This window comes from Narcine bancroftii, chromosome 3, assembly GCF_036971445.1.
Source record: "Narcine bancroftii isolate sNarBan1 chromosome 3, sNarBan1.hap1, whole genome shotgun sequence".
Classification (NCBI taxonomy): domain Eukaryota; kingdom Metazoa; phylum Chordata; class Chondrichthyes; order Torpediniformes; family Narcinidae; genus Narcine; species Narcine bancroftii.
In genome coordinates this window covers 145083119-145099982 of record NC_091471.1, presented here as the reverse complement: position 1 = coordinate 145099982, position 16864 = coordinate 145083119, and the positions used below count along the sequence as shown (strand labels likewise).

General features: G+C 42.3%; 1 protein-coding gene across 11 annotated transcripts in view; it reads right to left on the bottom strand.

Annotated features, from left to right (window-relative positions):
- Positions 1–16864, bottom strand: part of ugl (ureidoglycolate lyase) — a 72189-nt gene that overhangs the window by 18841 nt on the left and 36484 nt on the right. For all 11 annotated transcript variants that reach the window (XM_069925352.1, XM_069925360.1, XM_069925351.1 and 8 more), the window contains 4 exons: positions 13368–13566; positions 12333–12411; positions 7503–7595; positions 5339–5411 (listed from right to left, as the gene is read on the bottom strand). In XM_069925352.1, the coding sequence (XP_069781453.1) occupies positions 5339–5411; positions 7503–7595; positions 12333–12411; positions 13368–13566 (444 nt within the window). The remainder of the gene's footprint in view (positions 1–5338; positions 5412–7502; positions 7596–12332; positions 12412–13367; positions 13567–16864) is intronic.

The following is a 16864-nucleotide window of genomic DNA, read 5'->3' as shown; positions in this document are numbered from 1 at the left end:
GGGGAATCAGAGGATAGCACTAGATAAATTAACAGAATAGTACCAACAAGGGGGCTTACAGCTACCAAACTTTAAGAATTATTATAGAACAGCACAATTAAGATACCTATCAGATTTTTATCAAAAAGGGAAAAACCAGATTGACCAGATTAGAGCTAGATAAAATAGGGGACAAGGTATCTGAACATATACTATATAAGTGGGATGAAAAGCTGGCGCAACAGGGGAAGTTCACCAGTACTGCACCATCTGCTCAACATTTGGAAGAAGATTCACGTAGAAAGGAAAAAAACAAATGATCAACTATCAAAATTAATATTGACACAAAATCAACTAATCCCTTTCACAATAGATAACCTTTCCTTTAGAGAATGGGAGAGAAAAGGGATCAAAAGAATAGAAAATTGTTTTTTTGGGAAATAAATTATTATCTTTTGAACAAATGAAGTACAAATATGGTATAACTCATTGTACAATGTTTGCATACCACCAACTGAAAACCTACTTTAAGGACAAATTGGGAAGCAGGCTGAGGTTACCAGAAGGAAGCAGTTTTGAATATGTGATTACAGATACAATGATAATTAAAAGATTTATAATAAACATGTACATTAAACTGCAAGAGAAAGAGATGGAGGAAATAAGCTGTAAACCCAAACAAAAGTGGGAACAAGATCTAAACATAAAGATAAAGAATGAAACATGGGAAAAGCTATGCTCCGGAACTATGAGAAATACAATAAACACGAGGTTACGCATGATACAATATAATTGATTACACAGGCTATACACCATGCCCCAAAAGTTAAATAAATGGGACCCAACAGTATCAGGTAGATGTTTTTGCTGTAAGGAGGAAACGGGAACAACAGTACATGCAATTTGGGCATGTGAGAAAGTGGAAAAGTTTTGGGAAGATCTAAATCAGGTATTAAATAAAATCACAAAAAGCAACATACCAAAAAATCCAGAGATCTTTCTTCTAAGTAATATAAGAAGTAAAGAATTGGGCCTCAAACTGGATGAAGCACAAAAAAGATTTATGATGATAGCCTTAGCTGTAGCAAAAAAATGTATTATGTCAACCTGGAAATCAGAAGAGAGCCTGAGAATACAGCAATGGTACATAGAAATGAATAAATGTATTCCATTGGTAAAAATAACATATAATTTAAGAAATAACATCACAGTATTCGAACAAATTTGCGAACCGTACATGGAACACAACAGAGAAGTCCTACCGCAGACCTCCACCCCCTAAAATGACAGAATGAGAAGAAGATGAAATGAACTGACCCAGTGTGTAAAAGTAGATGACACAATTTTCTTTTGATCAATATGGTTCATAGTGTGAAAAATAAAAATAAAAATGTAAAAAATTGCTTTCTCCCACAGTTGCTATTTGACCTACTGAGTTCCTCTGGCTGATGGTTATTTTGTTCCAGACTATAGCATCTGCATTCTCTTGTGTACTCTTGAATTTTTACAAAATTTTAAATTAATTAAGTTTTGCTCCACAAAACACTTTGCAGGAACACACATGGGGTCATCAAGTTCTCCAACACAAAAGTTCTCCAGCACAAACTGGCCCTTCAACCCAACTTGTCTGTGCCAACCAAGCTCATCCATTTGCCTGCAATTGGCTTGTATCCTCTGAACCAGGAATGGCCAACCTTTTAATTTGTACATACAGCACAGTAACAGGCCATTTTGGGCCATGAGTATGTACCGGGGGTATAGGTTAATTGAGCACCCACGGACTTGTGGGCCAAAATGGCCTGTTACCGTGCTGTATGTACAAATTAAAAGGTTGGCAACCCCTGCTCTAAACCAATGTTTCCGTCAAAATATTTTTTTTTAACTTTACTATTGTTCTCACTTCTACTACTTTGGCAGCTTGTTCCAAGTACCCACCAGTGTGTGAAGAAGGTGCATTTCAGGTTCCTTTTAAATCTTTTCCCTCTTACTTTAAATCTATGGCCTATCCTAGGGAGAAAAGGCTTTGAATATATTACCTTATCTATGCCCCTCAGTGATAAACCTTTAAAGGTTCCACCTTTGCCTCCTACACACCAAGAATAAAAAAATTCTGGTTTAAAGGGAGTAAGATGTTCTACAGTCCACAAAAAGTCGCCATGGGTCACTGGTGCCGTTTTTACTCTAGTCCCAGCCAATCCTGCCTTTCTTTATAGTTCAAGCCTACCAATTGTGGTAATATTCTAGAACAGCCATTCACAACAGAGGGGTCAGCACATTTAAGTAAAAGCATTGTTTTCTTTTCACCTCATGTAACATAAATATTTTTGATGTACTCGATAGGATCACTTCACAAGGAAGAGGGCCCATAAACTTTGAGCAGTCCCAGGGGACCATAGCCTATAAAAGGTGGAGAATGACTGCTCCTCAGAACTTCTTTCTGCACTTTCCAGCTTGATATCTTTCCTAGACATCCCTTCCCATACAGAAAAAGGCGGCGATGATGTAACAATAGAGCTGCTGCTGGTTGGACCCAAGGAGTGGAGACACAGCGCTGATTCCATACAGGCTGATGGTATTTTTTTAAAAATTCCTGCAACCACATGGTCTGTGTCCAAGATAGCAGTGCCTGGGCTAGCCAGCGTACCACAATTAATTGCAGACTCCAAGCAGTGCACCAGGAACAACCCCTGTTAAGGAGAAGTGCAGGAGACGGCCCTACAGGGTGGTGAGGGGCTCAGCGGCCGAAGGACCCGCACAGGCTGTATGCCATTAGCGGCTTGCAGTCAAAGAACTCACACAAGCTGCAGACTGGTGGTGTGTGGCCCACACAGGCTGTGGGCTGCTGGTGACTGGTTCATGAGAAACAGGTATCGAGTCAAGATTCGAGAAGGTGCTGAGGGCAAGAAGGGCGCCAGGTACTGAAGGCTTCCTGATTGTATCAGAGGTTTCGATCTGGAGCTTGGATTGCCAATGGTTTGAACTGGCATTTATGAAGCTGCAAGAGCAGTGGTGGTGAATTCAGATACCCAGTGTCTCTGAAGGGACTCTTGCTTCTCTTTCTCCTATGGGGGGGGGGGGGGGGTGGAATGACAGGCAATGCTTATGTTGACTATTTTCCAAATGAAAAGTTGAAGAATATCATGTCTATTACATTTTTAATGTATTATTACGTGACATGGGTGAGGAAAACTGCTTAATACACCAAGTATGATGTCATCAACATCCCTGCACCTGTACTCAATGCTTTGACTGATGAAGGCAGGCATGCTAAATGCTGCTTTCATCACCCTGTCTGTCTGCTTCACCACTTTTATGGAATTATGTACATATAGCCCCAAGTTTCTTTGTTCTACAGTATTTTCAAAGGTCCTACCATTCATTATGCAGTGCCCTGCAATGTGCACACCTCACATTTTATCTTCCATTACTTGGCCCACTTTCCTGATTCATTTAGATCCAGATGAAATCTAAGGACTGCAAGGTTAGCGGAGTATTTTGTGCAATACAATTACAGTGCTAGTTATCTTGGTTCAATTGCAGCTGAAAGGAGTTTGTGTGTCATCCTCATGTCCACATGGGTTTCATCCTAGAGCTCCAGTTTCCTCCCATGCTCTAAAGATATACAGGCTTAGATTAATTGGTCATGTGTGTACTTTGGCAGCAAGATGTCATATGCTGGAAGGGCCTGTTACTCTGCTATATCTCCAAACTAAATTTAAAAATTAAAGAATTTTCACTGTCCATTCCACACCTATTGTAGTGTCATCACAAACTTGCCTATCTTGCCAATTACATTGCTGTCCAAGTAATAGTGGAAACAGCACCGATCCCTGCAGCACATCACTTGTCACAGGCCTTCCAATCTGAGTAACACCTCTCCAGTACCATTCCCTGACTCTTACTCTCAAGCCGATTAGGTTTCCAATTGGCCACCTCACCTTTAATCCCCTGCAATCTGACCTTTCGGACCAATGCAACTTCTTCCTTTTTTAAACTAAAAATAACAAGGATACAAATACCTTTATTCCATCAAACAAGATCACTCATCTCTGCTGAGTTAATGAGGAATTTCACCAGTTGACGTTTTTATAGATTTGTGTCATTGGTGTTCAGGTGAGAGGAAATGGTTGGCTCAACTGTGATATCTCCTTGTTGAGGATCACTAATGAATGATAGTGTATGGGAAAGGCACCAAGATTGACTAATGTATACAGATCCAAGTATGAGTTGTTGGGAAGACGAAGAGTGGCAAGATGATAAAATTATAAGGGAAATAGGTGATGTTTACTACTTTTAAGAAATCTCATGTGAATTGGTATCTGAACTTCGTAAAGTTTAGCTCGGGGAAACTGATATTTGTATGCAAACGTCTGCCAGCATAAAATGTTGAAACAGTGAAAAAATATCACAGATGCATTAAATAAAAGCAGAAAATACTGGAAAATCTCCAAGGTACTCAGCATCCATGCAATAGGGAAACAGTCTCATTTTTCAGGCCAGTGACTTTTATTTAAAAACTTTTATCACAAAAGACACAAGCTACTGGAATCTAGAGCAGCATCGGGGGGTGATGGGGGTGGTGGAATGAGGGAAAAAGAAATGTTGATGTTTTGAGTCGAACCTGTCTTGCTGACAGATTTCAACCTGAAACATCAACAGTTCCCATTGTACTTTTTCATCAGATAACATGGTTCACTGAAAATCACCATCACTAATTGGAAATCTGTTCCATGCCTGGTCCCTTAAAGAAAATTAATTTAAATTAGTCCCATAAAAGATCTGTAATGGGAACCAGCCTATCAACCCACTAGATGGAGTTATGTTTCAAATTCAAGATTATAATCTGAGAACCAGACAAAGCAGTGTTTCTCTGGACCATGTTGCACAGACAAACCACACATAAAAATATAATAAATATGGATAAATATTCTGGGATATTTCTGACATCGCATCTTCATTTACAAGATTAACAAACCACTTTCCATTACAGTTATAGATGTTTATGGGACTCGTGTGTAGGGTAGGACTTTTACTAATGGTGCAGGTAAATCACTACATCTCTCCATTGCCCTGAAAACCTGAAACATCATCGTACCTCCATTTTGTGAGTTAAGACACCAAGCAATACAAGGAGAATTGGTATCTGGCACAAACTCTCAAACCAGTTCATTTTTCTAGTTAGGAAAAGTCATTGTTTGAAAGGCTGCCTCTGGGTCCATCCACATATTTCTCTCAAATCAGCTTGACGGTCGTGAGCAGCTTGTTTGACTTCTACTATTGATTGAACTAGCAAAGTAGCCATTCAATTTCTAAATGTATCAAAGTGATCATTAATGTTCTTTTGTAAAACCATCCATACCTCTTAGCCATGCTGCTATGAAGAGAATTCCAACACCAATGTTGTATTTTAGTCCATGCAAAGTTACACCACCCTGTTTATTGAAAATGACACAAGATACAATGCATGAATAGACATTTAAAAACAAAAGTTTGTCTTGATTTATACTTTAATGATGGCATCAAATTAGGAAATAACTATATGAAAGCTCACTCTACCAGGCACACAGTCTACCCAATTCCCAAATGGTTTTGGGGCAACATGGTTAGCGCAACACTGTCACAGTTGCCAGTCACCGTGGTTCGAATACAGCACTGTCTGTAAGGGGTTTGTCTGTTCTCCCTGTGTCTGAATGGGTTTCGTCCCACTGTTTAAAACAAACTGAGTTGTAGGTTAATTGGGTGGCATGGGCTCATGGGCCTAAAGGGCCTGTCTACAATTTTTTAAAAATCTCTACATCAGCCATTCTTGTGGCCTAATGGGCCAAGAATGGTAATATAATTCCTAATTATATAGAACATTACTACACAGTATTGATCCTTTGGCCCACAATGTTGTGACGACCTCTACGAACCCTACTCAACAATCTAAACCTTCCCTACCTCACACCCAAAACTCTCTAGTTTTCTTGCATCCGTGGGCCTGTCCAAGAATTTTTTAAATGTCCCTATTGTACCAGCCTCCACCACCACCCCTGGCAATGCATTCCAGGCACCCACAACTCTCTGTGGGGAAAAAGAAATTACCCCTGTTATCTTTCCTAAATGTTCCTCCCCTCACCTTATAGAAATGGTATTGGTGATTGTTGCTCCAGGAAAAAGGTGCCTCTTATTGAACCTTAGGTCCCGAGGGTTTGGACTCAGTGCCGGGAATGCCATCCCAACCCAGTTTTTCTGACTTGGAGCTGGAACTGTCTGGGAATGACATCCGATGACTTTGTTTCTGAGTTGGGATGCTCCTGCTGGAATCAGAGATCCCATTGAGCTCTGACCCAGCATTGAGATTGTGTCAAGGCTGATGCTAGGGACAGGGCTGGGCTGGAGATAGGATCGGGCTGGGGACAGATCTTCAACCCTTTCAGCTTCTTGGACAGTGGAGAATGGAAGTTTCGACAGCAGCCAGTGATACGAAAGAGTTCAAGATAGAGAAACTGTTGGCTGGCTTGCAGGTGATCAGACATGCTCCCTGTGTCCACAACACACATTTGTTCTGCATGGTGAATTCAGGCCAGCTTTGACAATGAGCAGCTGCAGCACATCATTGTGGAGCAGCAGAACCACGAGGGAGAAGGCAACATCTGCAACAAGGAGATCTTTTCCACTGCTACTTCCTAAAGGTAAGCCCACACAGGGAGACCCTTGCTCATGACTGGATGGGCTTCACACTGCAATGGCCCTGCGTCATCCAACCACAGTGAAATGGCCCAGGTAATCCAGCCATTGTGCACTGGCCCCAGGTAATCTAGTCATAATGTACTGGCCCATGGTAATCCAATCACACTGCTCTGGCCCCAGGTGATCCAGTCTGGCCCTGGGTGATCCAGTCACCCTGCCATGGCTCTGGGTGATCAAGTCACAGTGCACTGGCCCCGGTAAGCCAGTCACAATTCATTTGTGAAAAAAAATAACAGGCACTACATGGACATGCATTTATACACAGTAAGCTGGTAATGCTATCTCTCAGTGTGAGGATATATTTATGATTACACACTAATCTTCAATGATGAAAGATTATGACAAAACCACAATCCTAGAGCAAATGTTAAACTAGTGTCCCATCTGCTGAATTCCACTATCTAAGAGCATGTTAAATATTTTATTGCCACAATTTCCAACTTTTATGTGAAATAAATTCTCCAGAATTTTGAAAGAGATACTTTCAGTCAGTCAAAATGTCTTGCTTCAAGAACATCTATTAGTTATGTTTAACTAATAGGTTTATGGATCAAATATACATTATCATTGCATATGGCAAAAAAAAATGATATTCTGACCACCACCACAGACCATTTACTCACTTTGCCTCCAAACCTATTTTCATTGCAACAGAAATATATGAATGAATTTTCTTACAAATGCTGTAGCTGTGTATAATCTCTGCTCCCAGTTTTCACTCTTTTACTGACGTACTATTCGTTGAGTAATCTGATTCTCACAAATTTATCAGCATTCAAGAAAACACTTACAGAAGGCAAGGTGAGCAGATCTTTTGGAGTCACATTCACATCTTGTCTTAAGATATGCAGCTGGTTGGGTCCATTTGTATGTTCCAGGAATAGCTGAGAGTGAATAAACGAGCAACCAGCATTAAGAATGTCAATGGACTGAAACAAGAAATTCAACTGAAAAATGGTCATTTTCCCAAAGAGAGAGAACCAGCAAAGTGAGCTCATTGAACAGAACCACTAAAGGAGTTTTTCTCACTAATGAATTCTCCCGTGAATCCCTAAATTGATACATTCCTGCTTACTTTGGCGTGTTGTTAAATACTCTATCAAACTTCTGCAGGTGCAGAATGGCCTGGTTTAGAAAGTTAAGCGGCCAGGAACTCAGAAGGTTGCAGGAAGAAGTAAACTGACCCAAGACCATTATAGGCACTGACCTTCCATCCACGCGAGAATCAGCTTTAAGAAGGCAGCTGATGTCACAAACTGCAACCTTCAGACAGAAGGCACAGCATCTCAAAATTCAAGAACAGTTTTTATCCAACAGCTGACAGGCTCTTTAAACTCCCCATATTACCCTAATCCTAACTATAAACTACTCCAGGACCAGAAAGCACCTATTTGCACTACCAAAATGTTGCTTTTTATACTTACACTAAAAAAAATATTGATTATATATCCTTTGATATTTATTTAATTTTCTGTCTTGCTACATTGTGGTAATTTAATTTATACTATTGTAGTTGGTGTATTTTATGTACCTGTCTGGCTGCAGCTGGGAAGAATTACAGTGCACCTGTACATTGTACTTGTGTATATGACAACTCTCATTATCGTCAATTGAAAAGGTGGCAAAAAAAATGTTAGCTGCGATCAAATGTTCATCCCCTAGAGCAGGGTTGTCAAACTCAAATTCACAGAGGGCCAAAATTAAAAACTTGGACTAAGTCATGGGCCAAACTAAATATTTATTGAAAATTTTCAACAACATCTGCATGTTTTCTCTTCTTTCAACATATGTAATGTTAAACTTTTTCTTATTAAAATAAATGTTTAATAATAGTTTTGGTTAAACTCTTTCCAGAAGAAGCATTAACAAATGAGAAATATAATATTCAATAAATAATATTTCTCTATAGCCTTTCTCTTTGGCTTGTCTTCGCGGACGAAGACTTATGGAGGGGTAATGTCCAGGTCAGCTGCAGGCTCGTTTGTGGCTGACAAGTCCGATGCGGGACAGGCAGACACGGTTGCAGCGGTTGCAAGGGAAAATTGGTTGGTTGGGGTTGGGTGTTAGGTTTTTCCTCCTTTGTCTTTTGTCAGTGAGGTGGGCTCTGCGGTCTTCTTCAAAGGAGGTTGCTGCCCGCTGAACTGTGAGGCGCCAAGATGCACGGTTTGAGGCGATATCAGCCCACTGGCAGTGGTCAATGTGGCAGGCACCAAGAGATTTCTTTAGGCAGTCCTTGTACCTCTTCTTTGGTGCACCTCTGTCACGGTGGCCAGTGGAGAGCTCGCCATATAACACGATTTTGGGAAGGCGATGGACCTCCATTCTGGAGACGTGACCTGCCCAGCGCAGTTGGGCAGCATGGATTCGATGCTGTCGGCCTCTGTCATCTCGAGTACTTCGATGTTGGTGATGAACTCGCTCCAATGAATGTTGAGGATGGAGCGGAGACAACACTGGTGGAAGCGTTCTAGGAACCGTAGGTGATGCCGGTAGAGGACTCATGATTCAGAGCCGAACAGGAGTGTGGGTATGACAACGGCTCTGTATACGCTAATCTTTGTGAGTATTTTCAGTTGGTTGTTTTTCCAGACTCTTTTGTGTAGTCTTCCAAAGGCGCTATTTGCCTTGGCGAGTTTGTTGTCTATCTCGTTGTCGATCCTTGCATCCGATGAAATGGTGCAGCCAAGATAGGTAAACTGGTTGACCGTTTTGAGTTTTGTGTGCCCGAATGAGATGTGGGGGGGGCTGGTAGTCATGGTGGAGAGCTAGCTGATGGAGGACCTCAGTTTTCTTCAGGCTGACTTCCAGGCCAAACATTTTGGCAGTTTCCGCAAAACAGGATGTCAAGCGCTGAACAGCTGGCTCTGAATGGGCAACTAAAGCGGCATCGTCTGAAAAGAGTAGTTCACGGACAAGTTGCTCTTGTGTCTTGGTGTGAGCTTGCAGGTGCCTCAGATTGAAGAGACTGCCATCCATGCGGTACCGGATGTAAACAGTGTCTTCATTGTTGAGGTCTTTCATGGCTTGTTTCAGCATCATGCTGAAGAAGATTGAAAAGAGGGTTGGTGCGAGAACGCAGGCTTGCTTCACGCCATTGTTAATGGAGAAGGGTTCAGAGAGCTCATTGCTGTATCTGACCTGACCTTGTTGGTTTTCATGCAGTTGGATAACCATATTGAGGAACTTTGGGGGGCATCCGAGGCGCTCTAGTATTTGCCAAAGCCCTTTGCTGCTCACGGTGTCGAAGGCTTTGGTGAGGTCAACAAAGGTGATGTAGAGTCCTTTGTTTTGTTCTCTGCACTTTTCTTGGAGCTGTCTGAGGGCAAAGACCATGTCAGTAGTTCCTCTGTTTGCGCGAAAGCCGCACTGTGATTCTGGGAGAACATTCTCGGCGAGACTAATAGTAGCCTTTAAGCTCCTTTTAAATGTTTTTTTTTTTCACAAGCCAACAAGTCAAAAAAATAACAACTTGCTTCAATGACAAACAAGTTTGTCTTTTAAAATGATGAACATATAGTCTGCCTCCCACCTGTCTTGAAAGGTCCTGTTTTCTGTCTTTCGTTTGGCCATTTTTCGTAAGGGGTTTATTACATGTGAGTTGGGCGACAGGTCACAGATGCTAATGAAAGTAAAGAGAGGAGGTGGGGGCGATTAGCGGGCTGACGGGCTGGCGCCAACGCATTTGCAAAGCATTCTGGGATTTGTAGTATTAGCTGTGCATGCGCTATACTGGCGCGGCGGCCAGCGGGCCAGCTCTAATATATATTTAATATGATCTTGCGGGCCAAATATAATTATATCACGGGCCAAATTTGGCCCGCGGGCCTGAGTTTGACATGTGTGCCCTAGAGGAAAGTGGCAGTGGACTGAATGAGTATATTGCTGCCTCAGCTCAGCTCAGCTCTCCATGGTGGCGTGGCATCAATCCCATTTGAATTAGCATGGGATTGGATCCTGAGGGAGCACAGAACAATTGGCAACACATGGTGGCAGTGCCATGGATCAGCATCGGAATCAGGCCTATGGCACAGCTTGGCGTTGCTGCCTCCTTCCAAGTCAATTCAGGGAAGCACACCGAGAGCAATGTGGGGAAGGTGGCGACAGTTGCTGAGAAAAAGGAGGAGCAGCTTTGGTGGCAGAGGCTGTTGTGAGCAGGGAGAGCCCAACGACAAGGAGCAAGAGGCGACCAGACCAGAGCCAGGATAGTTACAGGACTATAACTGGAGTGAGGGATTCTGATCAGAAAGTTGCTGTTATTTTTTATTTAAATTTTAAATTTGACTCACTTTATACGTTAATGTTTGTTAAAGTTAATTACTAATATTATCAAGATAAATCTTGTTTCAGATTTTTATTTGTACAGTAGTCCTCAATTTAGGACTGTAACTACGACTGAAGGATTGGTTAAGTTGGATTTGCATGTCTTAACGAGGTATTAAAGCAATTTTTCAAAATAATTTTCAACAAATAAACCTTTAATGAAAAATCTCAGCATATGTACAGTATTATCTTAAAAAAATTTGGTTTTATGTGCTTGCGTAAGTCTAAAGTTGAGGACTCGCTGAAGATATAAAATGGGGCCAGAGCATTGAGAATCATTTTGCGAGTTGCCTGTATCTCAGTACAGGTGATAATAAACAATTCAATGCATTTTAACCTACAATGTACAACTTCAGAATCAGAATCAGGATTTATTGTCATGAACAAGTCAAGAAATTTGGTGTTTTGTGGCAGCATCACAGTTTAAGCGTTCATATTATAACCATCTTACAACATTACTATAAAAATAATAGTACATGAAAAGTAAGGCAGTGTCTTTGGTTCATTGATTATTCAGAAGTCTGATGGCGTCGGGCTCATCTTTAGGCTTCTGTTCCTTTTTCCTGATAGTAGCAGAGTGAAGAGGGCATGGTCAAGTCGGTGGGAGTCTTTGACTGCTTTATAAGGAACCTCTTGTAGATGTCCTCAATATAGTGAAGTCTGGTGCCTGTGATGTTGCAGGCCAGTTAACAACTCTCTGGAGTTTATTCTTGTCCTGAGAGTTGGCACGTCCATACCAGTCAGTGATGCAATCAACCAGAATGCTCTCCAAGGTACATTTGTAGAAGTTTATGAGAGTCTTCAGTGTCATGCTGAATCTCCTCAGACACTTCACAAAGTATAGGCGCTGGCGAGCCTTCTTTGTGATTGCATCAATGTGGAGGGTCCAGGACAGATCCTCTGAGATGCTGACACCCAGGAATATGAAGTCTTGACCCTCTCCACTACTGAGCCCTCGATGAGGATTGGGTCGGGCTCCTGTGACTGCCTCCTGAAGTCCATAATCATCTCTTTGGTTTTGCTGATATTGAGCACAAGGTTGTTGATGTGACACCATTCAAAGAGCTAATCTATCTCCCTCCTGTGCGCTTCCCCATTGCCATTTGTGATTCTGCCAACAACTGTGGTGTCATCGGCAAACTTGTAGATACCTTCAGATGCCTAAAGTGTCATTACTTAATGAAATTGACACTAAAGTCCGATATAACAATTCCACAACTTCAAACAAGAATGTAAGCAGAGGAATAGATTATTCAGAATGGGATATGTTATGCAGAATACCAAGAATCATGGCAAAATACCTTTGTCATTGGTTCAATCAGGTCCAGATCAAACACCATGAATCCATCGAGTCCAGCATTGATTTCCAGCAATTTAAAACTAAAATATTAATGAAACACTGTTAGATTCTAGGTGAACAATTCAATTAAAAGTACACTTGTACACGTTATTAAGTTTTTAAGCTAATACAAGAATCTATAAAAATAGAAACCATGTACAACAACTAGTTGAAATATTCAAGTTCAGAAAGGTTCAAGAAAATTCCTATTAATGGAATGGTCAGTGATTTGCATAACAAATGAAGACTCAGATATTTTAAAGTATCCAGCAGAAGATGAAAAGATATTGGACTGATATAAATGCTAAGAAATTGGGTTTCACTATGTTTGATGCACTGAAGTGTCATTGCATTTAGGTGCCAGAAATAAGTTGAGTTCACTGCCAAAAGGAATACAATGAGTCAAAAACTATATTTGGGTAGTTTACACTTGAGAACATTTGAAATTGAACATCCACAGGTCCCAGTGAACCACACTCAGTGCTGCACAACTGCTGACATTTGCAGTGCAGCAATCACAGAAGGACATCACCCCTTAAAGGCACACTCCCCGTGGCATTCTGACGGAAGGAACATTGCATGGAGTAGAGGATCTAAGGGTAAGAAGGAGAGAGGTCCAAGATTTACTGAAAGCCCTGGTCAGTGAAATGTCTGCCAGGAAGGAGTCTACGTGCACTTGGACATCCAGTAAACCTGCCAGAATCGCCATCAGAAGACCCAGACTGGAGACTGTGCCAGTTGAAAATTTCCAGATGACACTGCAATGTCAAACAAAATCAAAGGAAATGTGGAGGCAAATTGCATATCAGACTGCAATTTAGAAGCATTGTTAACTATTAACTTTTAGCCTGGACAGGAGCTGGATTAAGTGATATTTAATTAGAATTACTTAAAATGTAAAGTGATTTTATAAGACATTCAAAACCAGACTGTATTTTGGATATGAACCTTCCTTCCCCTGCTACTGTTTATTAATTGTAAATTTAGCTGTACCTACCGTTTGCCAATGGCCAAGACTCTCTGGTACTCTGAGCTTTCCGGATCCTGGGGCAGTAACAGAGCTGCCATTCCTCCAGTGGCCAAAGCACCTCGCTTATGGCAAGTCTTTACCAGAAGATCCATGTAGCTCTTCAGGAACATTTCCTCCATATTAACATATTTACTGCGATCTGGTAACAGGAATTCCCGTCGTTGTCCTAGAAAAGTGCATTATTGAATTAATCATACCTTGCACCTTACTTCCCCTTGATTCAAGTTGCTTGGATCTGGTAATTGGGCAAAGTCAGGAGCTAATCATATTCAGCTTAGCTTCCTTTATTCTTTGGTATACCCTTAACTTTCATAGGGGAAGGCCAGAGTGACTACCAGTCCCAAAGAAATGGCAAATCCATTTTACATAAGTGAAAGTTACAAAATAGAAGGGATAGGAATAAATAATAACGTAGCATGACTAATAAAGTTATCTTAATACGTTCTAATAATTAAACTACATTCATGTATTGCACTAGTAACTCTGCAGTTTGCTGCATCACTATAGCCACCAGCAAACCTAAAGGCTGATCATTCTGGTTCAGATGGTTGCTTTTTAAATCTTTTTAAACTTAGACATTGGTGCACATGTAGCAAAGTATTCTATACTGAGCTACTATAGACATTGCTGTACACATTGTCAAAATGATGTATATGCAGGGAAGTCAACGTACACACTGTGGAGTCTAGAGCAAGACTGACACCTCCAGGCTTGCATGCTGGGCTTATATACATCACTGCTTCTGTCACATGGACAGGAAGTGACATCATCAGTGATATCATAAGCTCAGATAAAAATCTGTGTTGCATGCAGGTAAATTTCCTGCATTTTCCACAGCAGGTCCCCCATTTTGGGAGCAGGTTCGCTTGCTAGTAAATGGGTCATCCCCTGCCCCCTCCCCCCTGCAACAGAAATCCCGCTGCAGACTCTCAAAGTCTGGTTTTTTTTTGTTTGGGCGGCCTTCCTCTCCGCTAATGCACCTGAACCTCATCTGGTCCATACAGATCCAGATGGGCAGGTTTGAGGTGGTCAATTGCAAAAGCTTCCTTTTTACCTCTGATATCCAAAATGTATGTCAAACCATTGCATCTTAGTACCTCGAAGGGACCCTCATACGGACATTGGAATGGTGCTCGGTGTGCTCCATTCTGTACAAAAACATACTTGCAGACTTGCAAGTTCTGGGGTATATGGGACCTGGCCTGACCATGTTGAAATGTCAGTATGGGTACTAAAGAACCGAGCTTCTTGTGGAGCTTGCTTAGGACCACTGCAGGCATCTCCTCTCATCATCGTGAGTCTGATACAAATTTTCCTGGCATCAGGGGCCCATCGTAGACCAATTCTGATGATGAGGCACCTTAGGTGCCATTTGTATGCCCAAGAGTACCCTCAGCAATTCATCAACCCAGTTATGTCCCTGCAGACACACCATAAGGTCCGATTTCAAATGCTTGTGGAACTTTTCTACTAATCCGTTGGATTGTGGATAGTATGCAGTTGTGTGGTGTAACTTGGTTCCAAGCAGGGTGGCCATTGCTGACCACAGGCTTGATGTGAATTGGGCACCCCTGTCGGACATGATGTGTGGTGGCAGACTGAAACGTGCTATCCAGCGGAAATGAGGGCCCTGGCGCAGGTGTCGGTAGTTATGTCTGCCAGTAGATCCACCTCTAGCCACTGCAAGGCCCGACCCACTATAGTGCGAAGAAAATGGGAAACATGTGACACTGGCAGGAGGCCTACAATGTCCACGTGTACATTGTCAAATTTCTGTTGTGTCGGCTCAAAAGATTGTAGTGGGGCTTTCATGTGTTGTTGGACTTTGGATGTCTGGCAATGAGTGCATGACTTCACCCAATTGCTGAACTGTTTTTGAAGGCCATGCCACAGAAATCTGTTGGCTCCCATCCAGACAGTCATTCTAATCGATGGATGTACCAACCCGTGTATCATGTCAACTGCCTACTGCCTCCAGGCAAACTGAATGATTGGGCGAGGATGATCTGTAGATACGTCACACAGGAGTTTGAGGTCCCCCGAGCCTACTGAAATTTCATCCAGCTGCAGGTTCGAGTCTCCTATTCCATAGTATGGGCTGTCTTCATCTGCCTGTTGTGCTTTCATGAGTGCAACATAATTCACCCCTTAGGCTAAAGTCCGCATGGATTGTATGGCCAGGCGAGACGGCGCATCTGCCACTATGTTGGCCTTTCCAGAGATGCGTTCGATGAGCTGATCGTGGATCTGATACCTTAGTGAGCGGCTTGTGGTCCGTAAGAGCCACGAAATGCCTCCCTTTGAGGAAGTACCTGAAATTCTCGATTAAATGCATTTGAGTTCTGATGGTCTTAGGTGCTTGCTAAAGAAAGCAAATAGTTTCCAATGCCCGTTGCTACTGGCGTACTGGACGCATCCACTGTCAAGGCTGTTGGGACGTCCATTCTTGAATGGACCAGCAATACAACATTAGCCAGAGCTTCCTTGGCATTTTTTAATACTGTCAATGATTCTTCTCCCCAAGTGATGTCCCCTTGCCTTGCCTGACACCAGGGCAAAGGGGGGGGGGGGGGGGGGGACCATGGAAGTCGCTGATGGTAGAAACAAACGAAATAAAGTTCACCATTCCAATGAACTCCTGGAGGCCTTTAACTGTGCTGAGCTTAGCGAATGCCTGGATCACCTCGACCTTTGCCAGTAGTGGCTTTGCTTCGTGTTTGTCGATTCTATGGCCCAGAAAATTGATGGGCGCTAACTCGAATTGACACTTTGCCGGGTTGATGGTCAGCCCAAACTCATTCAAATGAGTGAAAATATTGTGCAGGTGGGACAGATGTTCCTGACGACTGCGGCTGGCTATAAGTACGTCGTCTAGATATATGAAGGTAAAGTCAAGATCGCATCCCACTCTCTCCATCGAACTTTGTAAACGCTGTGTGGCATTCTTGAGCCCAAAAGGCATACTTCTGAATTCAAAAGAGCTAAAAGGTGTAATAATAGCCATTTTTGGAATGTCATCTTGGTGGACCAGGATCTGATGATACCCCCAGACCAGGTCCACCTTGGAAAAGATATGGGTTCCTTGCAGGTTGGATGTGAAGTCCTGTAAATGTGGTACAGGGTAGTAATCCGGTGCGGTAACCTCGTTCAACCTGCAGTAATGACCACAGGGTCTCAATCCACCTGTGGCCTTGGGTACCATGTGGAGCAGGAATGCCCAGGAACTATCAGACCATTGTATAATACCCATGTCCTCCATCCCTTCAAACACCTCTTTGGCCAAATGAAGTTTATCTGGAGGGAGCCTCCAAGATTGGGCATACAGCAGTGGTCCTTCGGTTGGCAAGTAGGATCGGCATCGCCGAGGTGAATTGTGGCATAATTATTGTGGGGAATTCCACCAACAATCTGGCAAATTCATTCTCTGAAAGAGTAACTGAGTCTAAATGTGGGGCTGGCAGCTT